An 11,884-nucleotide genomic window follows, 5' to 3' on the forward strand; every position below is an offset into this window, starting at 1 on the left:
AGCAGAAAGTGGAACCACACCAGCAGGTCTCCTCCCAAACATAACAATGCTACTTCATTCAATGAACTAGCCTTCGAACAAAATGTGAATTGTTTTAACCACAGGCTTTAATAATCGGTTTTACATAACTGAGAATAATAATGCCATAACTACGTGGTAGGCCCACTGTGGAAACGTAGGCCTCCACAAAGACCCAGAATCAAAATGAACGCAGCCTTATAGGGCACACACCTGGATTCATACCCGTCCTTTTTCTGTGTCTCTTTGTGCTTGGTCGTAGTTGCAGCAGCTGGTCTGTAGGGATTTCCTGTACAAAAGTCCCCGTCAGTCGAAAAGGACAAGGCAATCACAAAATGGAATGTCAACGAGAAAATGTTCTGAAACGTTGGCATTCAGCCCCAGAAACGACGGTAAAAATAAATAAATAAAAAACAGGATCAGGCTATTATTAGCACCGGCTGATGTGGATGCCTAAGAGATAGTAGGCTTACCTAAAAAAACAAAAAAAAAACGTAATGAAGTCTACAATGTACAATCCATTGGGAGAAACATGCATACAAAGCATAGATGAACGTACCAGTCATCTCCGGGTAGCATGCAATGCACCTGCAGCTCCAGCAGCTGCAGACGGCTCGACGCGAGTCAGGACCGTCCACCGTCCCTTTATCTTTAATGTTCAATTCAGGGCTCCAGCTATCACACAGGCAGAAATCCAACAGACTGAACGCCAAGAGTGGACTAATTATAGGCAGTATTACGGTTCGTATCGTCTGCATCATCCACGGCGGAAACGCGCCACCCCCACTCAGTGAGCCTTTGCTGCTGAGCTGGGTGGTGTTGGGCGCGCCTGGAAACAGCTGCGCACTGGATAGGAAGAGGGACGGTTCAGGGAGAGGGAGGTAAATAAAACGAAGAAAGAAACCCTTCAAACAAATGATAGTATTGTAGGAGCTCAATAAAACCGGTTTCGCATATGTCCACAGCTAGACCTACCTACCTCCATGAATAGGCAGTAGGGTCGGACTCCAGCTGCCACAGGTTTTATAGCCTTTTGTATGCACCCTCCATCAACCATCTGCGTTCCCTGGCAACCGGGGAGCAGAAGACTGCCTCGAGGCATCATCCCTCCACCCAGCCGGCATATGAGTCCCCAACATATGGCCTATATGACGGGGCATTTGGCCCACGCATCTATAAAGAAAAAAGAAAAACTCCTAGAACAGAAAAAAGGCGTAATATATGTTATATGTTCCATAATAAGATGTACACTATTGCTGTACAGACACACACACACACACACACACACACACACACACACACACACACACACACACACACACACACACACACACACACACACACTTTGTTGATGACAACATGCTTAATTGTCTGGCTTTGTGTGTGTGTGTGTGTGTGTGTGTGTGTGTGTGTGTGTGTGTGTGTGTGTGTGTGTGTGTGTGTGTGTGTGTGTGTGTGTGTGTGTGTGTGTGTGTGTGTGCGCGCGCGCGCGCGCGTTTTTCTAATAAAATGAGGGGACGCCTTACTTCCAGCAGGGGGCAGGGTTTTATCCTCGCGTTGATGTACACTCTTGGTCTATCTGGGCTGCCATACAAAACTGCCAAAATTCCAGACCACAACATAACGACTAAGCTAATGCTGTGGTGGGAACCAAAGCGCCTCGCCTATGCCTCCTCCGGGTACTCTGCACGGCCTGTGCCAAGTCACCCCGCAGCTGTACCTCAGCAACGTCCGGGCGGCGTCGGACGCCTCTGTCCTCCAGCGGTTTAACATCAGCTGCATCATCAATGTCTCTGAAAACAAAGCCAGCCACCCGTGTCCTGGGGTGGACTACGTTCACATCCCCGTCGCGGACTCTCCGTCGACCACGCTTTGCGATCACTTCCATCGAGTCGCAGACAAAATAGACCTGGTTTGTCGGAGTGATGGGCGCACGTTGGTCCACTGCAACGCGGGCGTCAGCCGCTCCGCGACTTTATGCATCGCGTATCTGATGAAGCACCACAACAATAGCCTTCTGGAGGCGCACGGATGGGTGAGGTCTAGCCGCCCCATCATCAGGCCTAATGTGGGTTTCTGGAAGCAGCTGATTGACTACGAGAAGGAACTGCGTGGTTGCACAACTGTGGAGATGATTTCCTCAAGCATAGGGGAAATACCAGACTTGTATGAAGAGGAGACTAAGAATATGCTGCCATTTTGACGATTCCTCCACCACATCTCTGTTGAGCTCAAATTGGGACCAGGAGACCATTAAGAAGTATAGGCGCAATGAGTAGCCTATACTGTATCTCTGTGTGGATATATTGCAAGAAACTTCTGGTTTATATTGGGACTTCAAAGTACAAAAGTTTATTTGCAAAATCACTTCAGAACATGGGTCCAGCCTGAACACAATTGATGTGCAAATACATAACTATTTTGAAGACGGCGAATTCAAACAAATACGAAACATAAAATTCTAACTTTAAATATGTATTTTATATTTATATTTCCTATGTTGTGGAGTGGCATCTTTGAATTAATGCAAAAATAAATACATTTCAGTTGTTTCCCGTTTACCCCTCATTTTGATATTGATACATGTCATTTTAACAAGGTTTCTATGATGTCAGAACTCATTCCATCTAGAACGTGTGTGGTAGATATTTAGATTCAGCTTGAGAACAAAGTGATTTGCAAACTAACCAATAATTGGGAGTACAGCAAATGTTGGTCTCCTTGACAAACAAGTGAAAAGTAAATATCTATTGTCATAAATTAAACCAGTAGTGGTCATTCAGCCCAGACTATTCTTCCAATATTGCACAGTTTTTTTGACACTAAAGACATTCATCGATTTCTTCACCATTTTTTTTTCTTAATATCCTGAGAAACAGCCGCCTTGCATCGTAAATTCTGTTCAAGTTACAAGACAAAAGTGGTAAAATGACACCAGTGCAAAAAACAACATGCTCACAAAACCCCTTAAAATCGCAATATTGTCATCTGCATAGTCATGCAATAAGCATCAATATGGTAAATAGTACGTCAGCAAACACTACCAACACTCCAGACCCAAAGGGGGTGAAAAAAAGCAGGTCACAGATATTCTGCGATCTCTGTAGAGAGACTCTGGAGTTCGTGTTGAACTCAGCGGTACGAGGCGATGTCTTGATGATGAAGATCACACCTGAGAGAGACAGAGACACCGTGTAAGTGGGGGTCGGATAATCCAGTAGAGCCGGCTCCTAACCCTAACCGGTTTTTAAATGTCATGCAGCTTATTTGAATACAAGATGGTGCTGCATTGAAAACAAAATGGTCCCACAGCATAACTTATTAGCACAGTTAAAATAATCGTCTAAATGACTGAATATGAGTGTTTGAATGCTTGACAGAATGTATGAAAATCAGTGGTCGGATCTCAGCATTAGCACAGTGGTCGGATTTGAGATCCGGATCTCGGATCTCAAATTATATAGTCGGATCTCAAGTGCAATATTTCCAAAATATAAGACCAGCTGAAAACATTACTACAACCATTATCATTGAGAGAAAAATGTCTTCCAAATCCTTGGGAACAAATAAAACTAACTCTATAGAAGCATAACGATTTTTGTGTGAATTCATCGATTTTAGAAATGTCCAAAACAGCACTGCCCGGTTTCAGCATTAACCACAGCACTCGGTGGGGCTTTCTGATCGGCCGACCGAGATATGTCCGGAGCCAAGCAGCCAGTGTTTGGCCGGCTCCAGACTAATATCTTAAGGCAAGACCTGAGGTCAACTGGCAGGATTTAGGCTGACCCTATAAATTCATAAAAATACTTACATGCTGCTCCAACTTTTTGTACTCTGTGTTGTTTGGCCGGCGGGCTGTTTTTGAACGCTTGCCTTCCAAAACAAAGGCAAATATCTGAGAGAAAGAGGTAAGAAGTAGAGTAGGTTTTTGTTACAGGTTAAAAATTTACTCAGACTGGCCTGATGCCAATAAACCAGAAAAGCAAGAAGAACGATAAGAGTTTCCTACTCCCAGTTGGATAAAGGACAAATGCTTATACGTAAAGACAATGTAAAGACAATGGAGACCTCAAATATAATAAAATAGATAGATTAGATGCATGGATATATTATACTTTCTTCATTGAATTATAACAGATTACCTAATCCCTTTTCATGAAATATACAAAATATGAAAAAATACCGTCAAGGTAATGTCAATGAAAGCACAATGTCTACTACTTTTTGAGAATCTGAGTGGGAAAGGATAAGTACCTTGCGCTTGTTGTGGTATCCGACGTAGAGCAAGGCCACCAGGAAGGCAGCACACACGAGGTAGGCAAAGAAGTGACTGCTCTCCGATTCAACCTTGTCGCCGAGCTGCACATGCTCCTTCTTCTCCCCGGCGTTTTTCGGCTCTGTGGGCAATTTATTAGACCCTACATTCTCCTCTTCATGAGACGTAGCTTGCCCAGCCACAACTCCAGCAATCTCTGTACTTTCTTTTTCCCCATCTTCACCGTCGGCAGTGTTTGGATCATCCACAATCTTATTAGTTGGGGATTTCTTATCGGGTGTACCTTTCCCTTCCATACCTGTACTGTCCCCCAACCCTTTGACTTTGATGTCAGCAGCTGGTCCGGCCACGTCATTAGAATTGGGAATCGGCTTACCCGGATTGGGTTGCACTGGACTGACCTCCACATGTTTGACTTCTGTTAGTTTTGGAGCTGGATTCACCCCCTCACCAAGTTTTGGATCTGTCACAATGGGTTTATCTGGATTGCCCTCCGTTTCGTTGGCTTCTGTTTCTTTTAGAACTGGATTCACCCCGTCAACTAATTTGGTGTTAATCACAGATGTATTGGGTTTCCCTGGACCGACCAGGGTGAGGTTTAGTGCTGGAACCGGGTTTACATCCGGTTCAAGTGATCCTATATGTCAACACAAATAACAACGTTTGTGTGAAATGACAGAGATGCAACAACAACAACAACAACAACAAAAACGTTACGTTATGACGAACCAATACTTATTTATCTTTGAGAAGCTGATGATTGATCGCTGCTCTGAAGAACAGCTACTCACCACCAGGGATGCTGTCAAAGCACACTAACAGCGTGATTATCACAGAAATCCTGAACATCACGTCCATCGAAATCGACACAGCGTCCGGGTGGATGTCAGGTATCAGCCGGTAAAAAACAGTACTTCTCAATCCGACGACTGGTCGGTGTTGGCACACCAGAAGCTGTGTCGTTGACAGTGTTGACGAGCTCGTTTCTTCTTCCGCATACAGCTGCACACGGTAACCAGTGTTGCCAGATTGGGCAGATTGGGCGGGGAATCTGGCCCAATCTGGCAACGCTAAAAGTAACGCCAGGAGGAGCCTCTTCTTCCCCTGCAGCGGAACAGGAGCTGTTTATGCACGGGTGTTACTCTGTGCTGCCGCGCACAGGTCAACCTGGGCTATTACACCTACACCGCTTTTGAAAGGCGGACAGCCTTTGACGCACTCGCGACGCACTCGGCAGGTGGCAGTGGTGACTTTCGTTGTAATTTAGATGTGCCATGGAAAGGTGTTTTATTATTGGAACATAATGCGGGGATCGTTAATAATGTTGTGTGCAGGTTATTTTCTTTTTTTTAACTAACTCAGTAGAAAATAAAAAATATATAGGCCTATATTTATGATTCAAAGAGCTGAAATCGTGAGGATGTGTACAGAGCCTTATGATGATATAATGATCATCATCCAAAAAACAGTAATGGCGCTTTACATCCCAGCAGGACACGAGGAGCCTGTGGATTGGTATGAATCAATCAATCAATTAACACATCTTAATTGTGGTAAGCTGTTTGACATTTGAAAAATTTGCTCGTTTTTGGGGGGGATAATTAGGCCTAATCCACATCTTTAAGGTCAAATGTATATGAATAAATCATCAGAAGATTCTGTTGAGATAGCAGCCAGCTGAGTGTCGCTATTTTAAGCAAATGTTTATGAAAACAAGTTTACAAAAACTCTCGAACGAGCATATATTCAGGGGATTTAGGTCATGAAATTTGTCAATATTAACATTGTCGTAATTTAATTAATAAATTGCGAATGTTTTAATTACAACTATTATTGTGATCTGTAGGCCTATACATTGACGGTAAAATTCGGTAATTGAGGGTTCTCGATTAGCTAAAGGATCTTTTTCGGGCTTCCCTCAAATTGATTCAAGATCAAAGCAGTGACCACAATGAACCCTGGCGTGAGATTGGGAGAATTTAATGAGCAGAATTAGCATGTATTAAATTTCACCTTGTTCTGACAGCGCAGATACTGTCAACACAGCCAAATACGTTAAAGAAACGAATATATGGGTAGCAGATGGGTTGTATATCCACGACCATCTGATTGAGTAGCCTATAAGGGCATTCACAGTAGCCTAGTGATGAGTACATCTATTTAGATGAGGCCCATAATGACCTAAGCCTTTTTACAAAAAAAAAAAAAGTTCGTTATTGCTTTAAGGTTCTGAGACCAGTAGGCCTATTCAATCTGTATGAGAAATTATCATATGGATGGATGGTAAATATGGCAGGATGTGTTAAGGTGTTAAAATATGTAGCCTGCTATTGACATGTAGACCCATTCCACTATACCTGTCGGCCACTCGGCCTACGATATTGGAAAAAAAACATTTTATAATTATTTTTCCTTAATAAAATACTAATCGGATTAGAAAACACACATTCAGCTGAATGTCAGGATTTGGAAGGTAAGTACAGTATAGGGTCTGGTTAAGCACTTAGACTTAGACTAAGACTCCCAACTCCGTGTCACTACTTTTTCAGTGCGGGGACATTGTAACTAATTCCCCTCTAGTCTCATCTATTGGATAACTGGCCGATCCCTGGCACCGTGCCGTCACTGCAAAGCCACCAAAAACGCCTTACCTACCTCGTTGTATTTTCCACTAATTTAATTGCCTAATGAGATCCCTGGGGCTACATCCCATTACCTCTGAGTTAATTAAAACCTTTGCCAGTGTGCCAAACGGTGAATAAAGATGCGGTAAAAGTGCAAGAAAAGGATCAGGGAGACGGAGGAGGCTATGCCTCGGAGGGGAGTGACCTGCTTTTCTTTAGCTGTTGTTGTGAGCGTTGAATATTCCAGGAAGAACCAGATGTCTATTACTTTTTTAATTGTTGTAGGCCTACATGTTTTCTGGCGTTGCATGTTGTTACCCTGGTTCGGGCTGCTCGCTCTTTTCCAACGTGGTTACCCTAATTTTTGCGTTATTAAACATTCACACTTGACTGGATTGGGACTCATCCGCAGTGTGGATCAGGTTGTCGTTTCGTGCGGAGACTATGGATGCAGACAGATGCAGACAGAATAATCCAGCGATACCCTCGTCTATGTTACAGTGTGACAACAAACCCAATGGGAAGCATAGAAACAGCCCGATATATAATACCCACCGCACTTTCATTTACTTATACTGTCAGTTTTTTTTAATATGCTTACAAAACGACATGTGGTATGAATGTAATGTTCACAGCGGCTGCTGTATGGGGAATATTAATCCAGACCACAATAACTTGTTAAAGAAAATTGTGCTTGTTAAGTCAATGGAACATGTTGTTAAATGCAAGTGGAAAACAAGAATAAATTGAGGCATTTGTATTAGGAAACCATTTCAAATGTTTATTTAACATGTCAAAAAAAGGGCACACACTTGCAAATTGAAAAGGGGGGCTGCAATTATTGGCCAGCACTATGACTTCAATTTAATACTAACATTAATCAAGTTTTGGCTAAAAAGAGAAGACATTTTTTGTTCCTTTTTTTAATGTTTTTTTTTTTATAAAGAAACTTTATGTACATCGGTTCTTTTATACAAGAGGTTCATTGGATAAATGCATCAACAAAGAACAGTTCTGCAGTAAACTTTACAAAAAAATACACTTTGTTTCGTTGCGAGGGTGTGGAAAAGGACGCGGTCAAATATTGACCAAGAGTAATTCTTCATTTCCGTTATTTAGAAAAACAATAAAAACAAACAAATCTAATGGCCTATTTCAAAGAAATAGCAATGTACAGCACAATACATGAGGCAAGGGGCGGGCGGATCATTTCGTTCAGTCATTTGATTTGGTGACCAGGGAGAGGGGCTGTGACTGGAACAGGGCGTGGTGCGAGTGGAGGGCGGCCTGGTGGAAGGGCGACGGCGGGGACAGCATGGAGGGGTGGAGGGGACGCGAACGGGATGGGGCGGCTCAGGACGGGGGTGGCGGTGGGCTGGCTCCCGGAGCTGCCGATCGGGACGGAGGAGGAGGAGGAGGAGGACGGCGACGAGGACGACGAGGACGTCGAGGGACGACGAGGCCCTCCCGGAGATGGGGAAGTGGTGGTGGTGGTGGGGGTGGGGGTGGTGGGCCACGTGGTGGTGGTGGTGGTGGTTGTGGTGGTGGTGCTGGTGCACGCGGCCCTCGGGCTTGGTGGTGAGGGAGAGGGGCTGGGCCTGCTCGGAGTGGGTGGCGGCCGGGGCGGCCGGGGAGGCCAGCGCCGCGGAGGGCGTGGCCGGGGAGTCGAGCATGCTGCCGTGGGACGAGGCGGGGCTGTCGCACATCTTCTCCGGGGGCAGGTACTGCACGCACTGCTTCTTGTTCCTGATGGAGAAGTCTGCAGGGACAGAGAGACACCCACGATGAAGTCGGGCCGATAAGTTAAGATCATGCTACGGCTAATGGTTTCAATCTGATTATGCGTCCCAAGCCGGTTGGGGCGAGACAAACGATCTGACGAATACAAATAAAATACAAAAGGACAAGATGGTCACATGGGGGAGTGAAAGAAAAGACTTGGGATGAAATTTCAGATCATTCCGACAAACGTAGGCGAACAAAAGGCAAACCACGGGAGGGGGAAATTAAGTTTGGGGGCGATTTAAATGGGAATGTGTGTATAGAAATAAGTATGCAAACAAATCTATGGGGATGATGTAAGTGAATGCATTGACATGTCTTTTAAACACTAGGATGGACTAATCCCTGGGGGGGGTCTGCTAAGAAAAACGGCAGCAGACATACCTGCCACCATTAGCAATGAACTTCATATGCTGCTTGTCAAGGCGTGGAGGAGAGTGAACAGGTTAGTCAATTTGAATAAAGGAGAGAGTTTAACAAAAGACCGAAAAGAAAGGGGTGCAAAAAAGTTCATTCATGAATAAATAAGTGACTAATACAATCATGTTTCTTTTTTGGGCTACGCTCACGCTTGCCTCGGCGCATCTCTTGAGATTTCCAGGTCAAGTGAAGCTAAGGCAATGTTATTTCAAACAGGAGAGGCTTCTCTTTTCCGCCTCCTCTACTCTATTTTAGAACAAAGCACGTTAAGAAGCGGCACAGAAGGACAGAGTAAGAGACCCCCTTACCCTCTGGTGTTGAGTCTGGCTTATTATCTCTCTTCCTCTTTTTCCGCTTTCCTGTAGAGATAAACAAAAACAGCGCAGTCAGTAAAAACAGCCCACTCGCTGGTGTCAAAGTGAAAGTCTGCTGCCAAAGCCCACAAAGTCCCCCCGATGTTTTAGCGAGAACGACACAAGCTCTATTAGAACTAATAACAAACTCAAATGAGGATAGTTCTTGGTTATTATTGGGGGCTGTGCGTGTGCGACGCTCTGATTGTGGAGGGGTTCCACTCACGTAGTTATCGCGGGCTGACATCCGGGGTAAAGCTGTGAGTGCAGTTGCCGCTCTTTCTCGCCAGCTCGTAGTATTTGGCCTGCTCCTCTCGTGATAGCGAGTGGCCACTGAAGACAGAACCATGGAGATAACATGAGGAGGAGATGGATACCCAGGCCTACACACACACACACACACACACACACACACACTCACACACACACCACTCTACATGTAGCTCCAACACACACACACACTAACACACAAGTCTAAATGTAGATCCAACACACACCACAAAGACACACACACACACACACACACACATACACACAACAGTCGACATGTAGCTCCCACACAATCACACACACACACACAATCACCCACACCAGACACAGAAAGTGTTCTCTGCCTACCCGTCGCCCCAGAAATCTGATTGATGGCAGCACTCTCTTTCAGGGGTGCATTCTGCTACGACTTTGGCCCTCATCTCCTTCATATACAGCATGAAGGCGTTGAGCGGCTTCTTGATGTGGGGCTTCTTGTCTTCCTCTTTCTTGGGAGGTCCGGGCGATTTCCGGCTACGAACAGGAATGCGAAAATGGGTTATTGCCAACCGACCAAAAAACCCTTGGCTTAAGACTACGTTCTCATCAAAAAACATGAATACTGGGAATCTGGGTCATCCAGAAAGATAGAATGTTTGTGCGTGTGCATGCATGCGCGCGTGTGTGGGCGCCAGTCTGTGTGTGGTTGCATGTTTGTGTGCGTGAGCGTGTGCGAAGCAGTGTATGTGTATGCATGTGCGTGCAAGTATGTGTGCGTGAGCGTGTGCTACGCAGTGTGTGTGTGTGTGTGTGAGGGTGTGCATGCGTGACGTGCATGCGACACAGTGGGTGTGAGGGTTGGCGTACGTTTTGTGCGCATGCCGGTGTGTGCGTGCCTGCATGTATGTGTGTGTTGTGCGTCAGTGTGAGTGGGATCCTCAAAATGAGCTCCTTCTTACGCGTGCATGGAGGAACTGATGTGGTCGCCGTGCGGCTCCTGCTTGATGGCCGGGCTGACGATGGCCGGGTGGGGAATCCCCGTCTGGTGCAGGCCGTGGGGGAGTGGGTCACCATAGTGGGGGGAGAAGCGGCTGGACACCAGGCTAGGGGGGGGGACAGGGGGGACGGGGGACGGGGGGGGAAGGGCAACGGTTCACAGCCAGATCCAAACGGGAGATCGCTCGTGTCGACGGGCTGTCAAAGGGGACATTTGCGATGGCGCACGATCACACACACATCCACACACACACACACACAGACATATACACATTCGCACACACGCACATCCGCACACACACACACATACATATGCACACACATACGCACACACACGAATATACGCATTCAGAGTTTTTGAGACACAGACACACACACAAACACACACACATACACGCACACATATATATATATATACAAACACACACACATACACCCACACACCCAAAACTACCCAGACACAGGCGTGTACAATCTGTCGGCGTCCGAGTGTGTCAACCATATCCGTCTAGACCCGGAGAATGTACCAATCGTCAAATAAAGGCCCCCATTCAAAGGCCCTTTTATTTCAGACAAGGGTGAAGAAACGTGGTGTGTGTTGTTACCGTACGCGACAGCATGTACGACACCTGAAACCTCCCTGACTGCGCGGCAGACCACGTGGGTCGTGCCACCGCCTCTTTACACTGGGTGCAACAAACAGCGGCCACAGTGGTCTAACTTTCCGTTCCTTGTACAATATGGCATTGTCATCGCAAAGACCCACTTCAAGAGCGGCAGGTCACATGCTCTAGTAGTATTCTTTCTTTCTTCATTTTTTAGATTCTCTTTCTTTTTTTTGGTTGTTGTTTGGCAAATGTACTTTCAGACGCTGTCATTGAAGAGCTCACCATTTGTACAGGGTGTAAATGGGATATTGTTTCATAAATAATAACGGCTTTGTGGTTTAAAACCAACAAGCATTACGATTTTTGTTGCATAAAAAGCCTGCGGTACCCACAAACCACACACTATGTGAATCTTCAGTCTGATTGAATGACAGTCCTATTAAGTATGCTATTGTTGATTCATTGTGTCTGAGTAAAAAAATAATGTATAAATTATTATTCCATAGGCTCTCATTACGTTTTAATTCAAATTCCTTCGCCTTCTATGCTCATCCC

At 45.4% G+C, this 11,884-nt stretch overlaps 3 protein-coding genes across 3 annotated transcripts in view; 1 reads left to right on the plus strand and 2 right to left on the minus strand.

The window, feature by feature from the left end:
- vps33a (VPS33A core subunit of CORVET and HOPS complexes) overlaps positions 1-11,884 on the minus strand; it is a 366,247-nt gene that overhangs the window by 323,657 nt on the left and 30,706 nt on the right.
- Positions 1,573-3,080, plus strand: zgc:153044 (uncharacterized protein LOC751678 homolog). The gene has a single exon (XM_060064458.1). It carries the CDS (start codon positions 1,685-1,687, stop codon positions 2,219-2,221), a length of 537 nt encoding a protein of 178 aa, XP_059920441.1. The 5' UTR covers positions 1,573-1,684; the 3' UTR covers positions 2,222-3,080.
- Positions 7,676-9,892, minus strand: LOC132467274 (segmentation polarity homeobox protein engrailed-like). Its single transcript, XM_060064455.1, has 4 exons — positions 9,702-9,892; positions 9,432-9,482; positions 9,088-9,116; positions 7,676-8,680 (listed from the first exon to the last, which is right to left on the minus strand). The coding sequence occupies exons 3-4, from the start codon at positions 9,095-9,097 to the stop codon at positions 8,064-8,066; spliced, it is 627 nt and encodes a 208-aa protein (XP_059920438.1). The 5' UTR covers positions 9,098-9,116; positions 9,432-9,482; positions 9,702-9,892; the 3' UTR covers positions 7,676-8,063.

Source organism: Gadus macrocephalus, chromosome 11, assembly GCF_031168955.1.
Source record: "Gadus macrocephalus chromosome 11, ASM3116895v1".
NCBI lineage: Eukaryota > Metazoa > Chordata > Actinopteri > Gadiformes > Gadidae > Gadus > Gadus macrocephalus.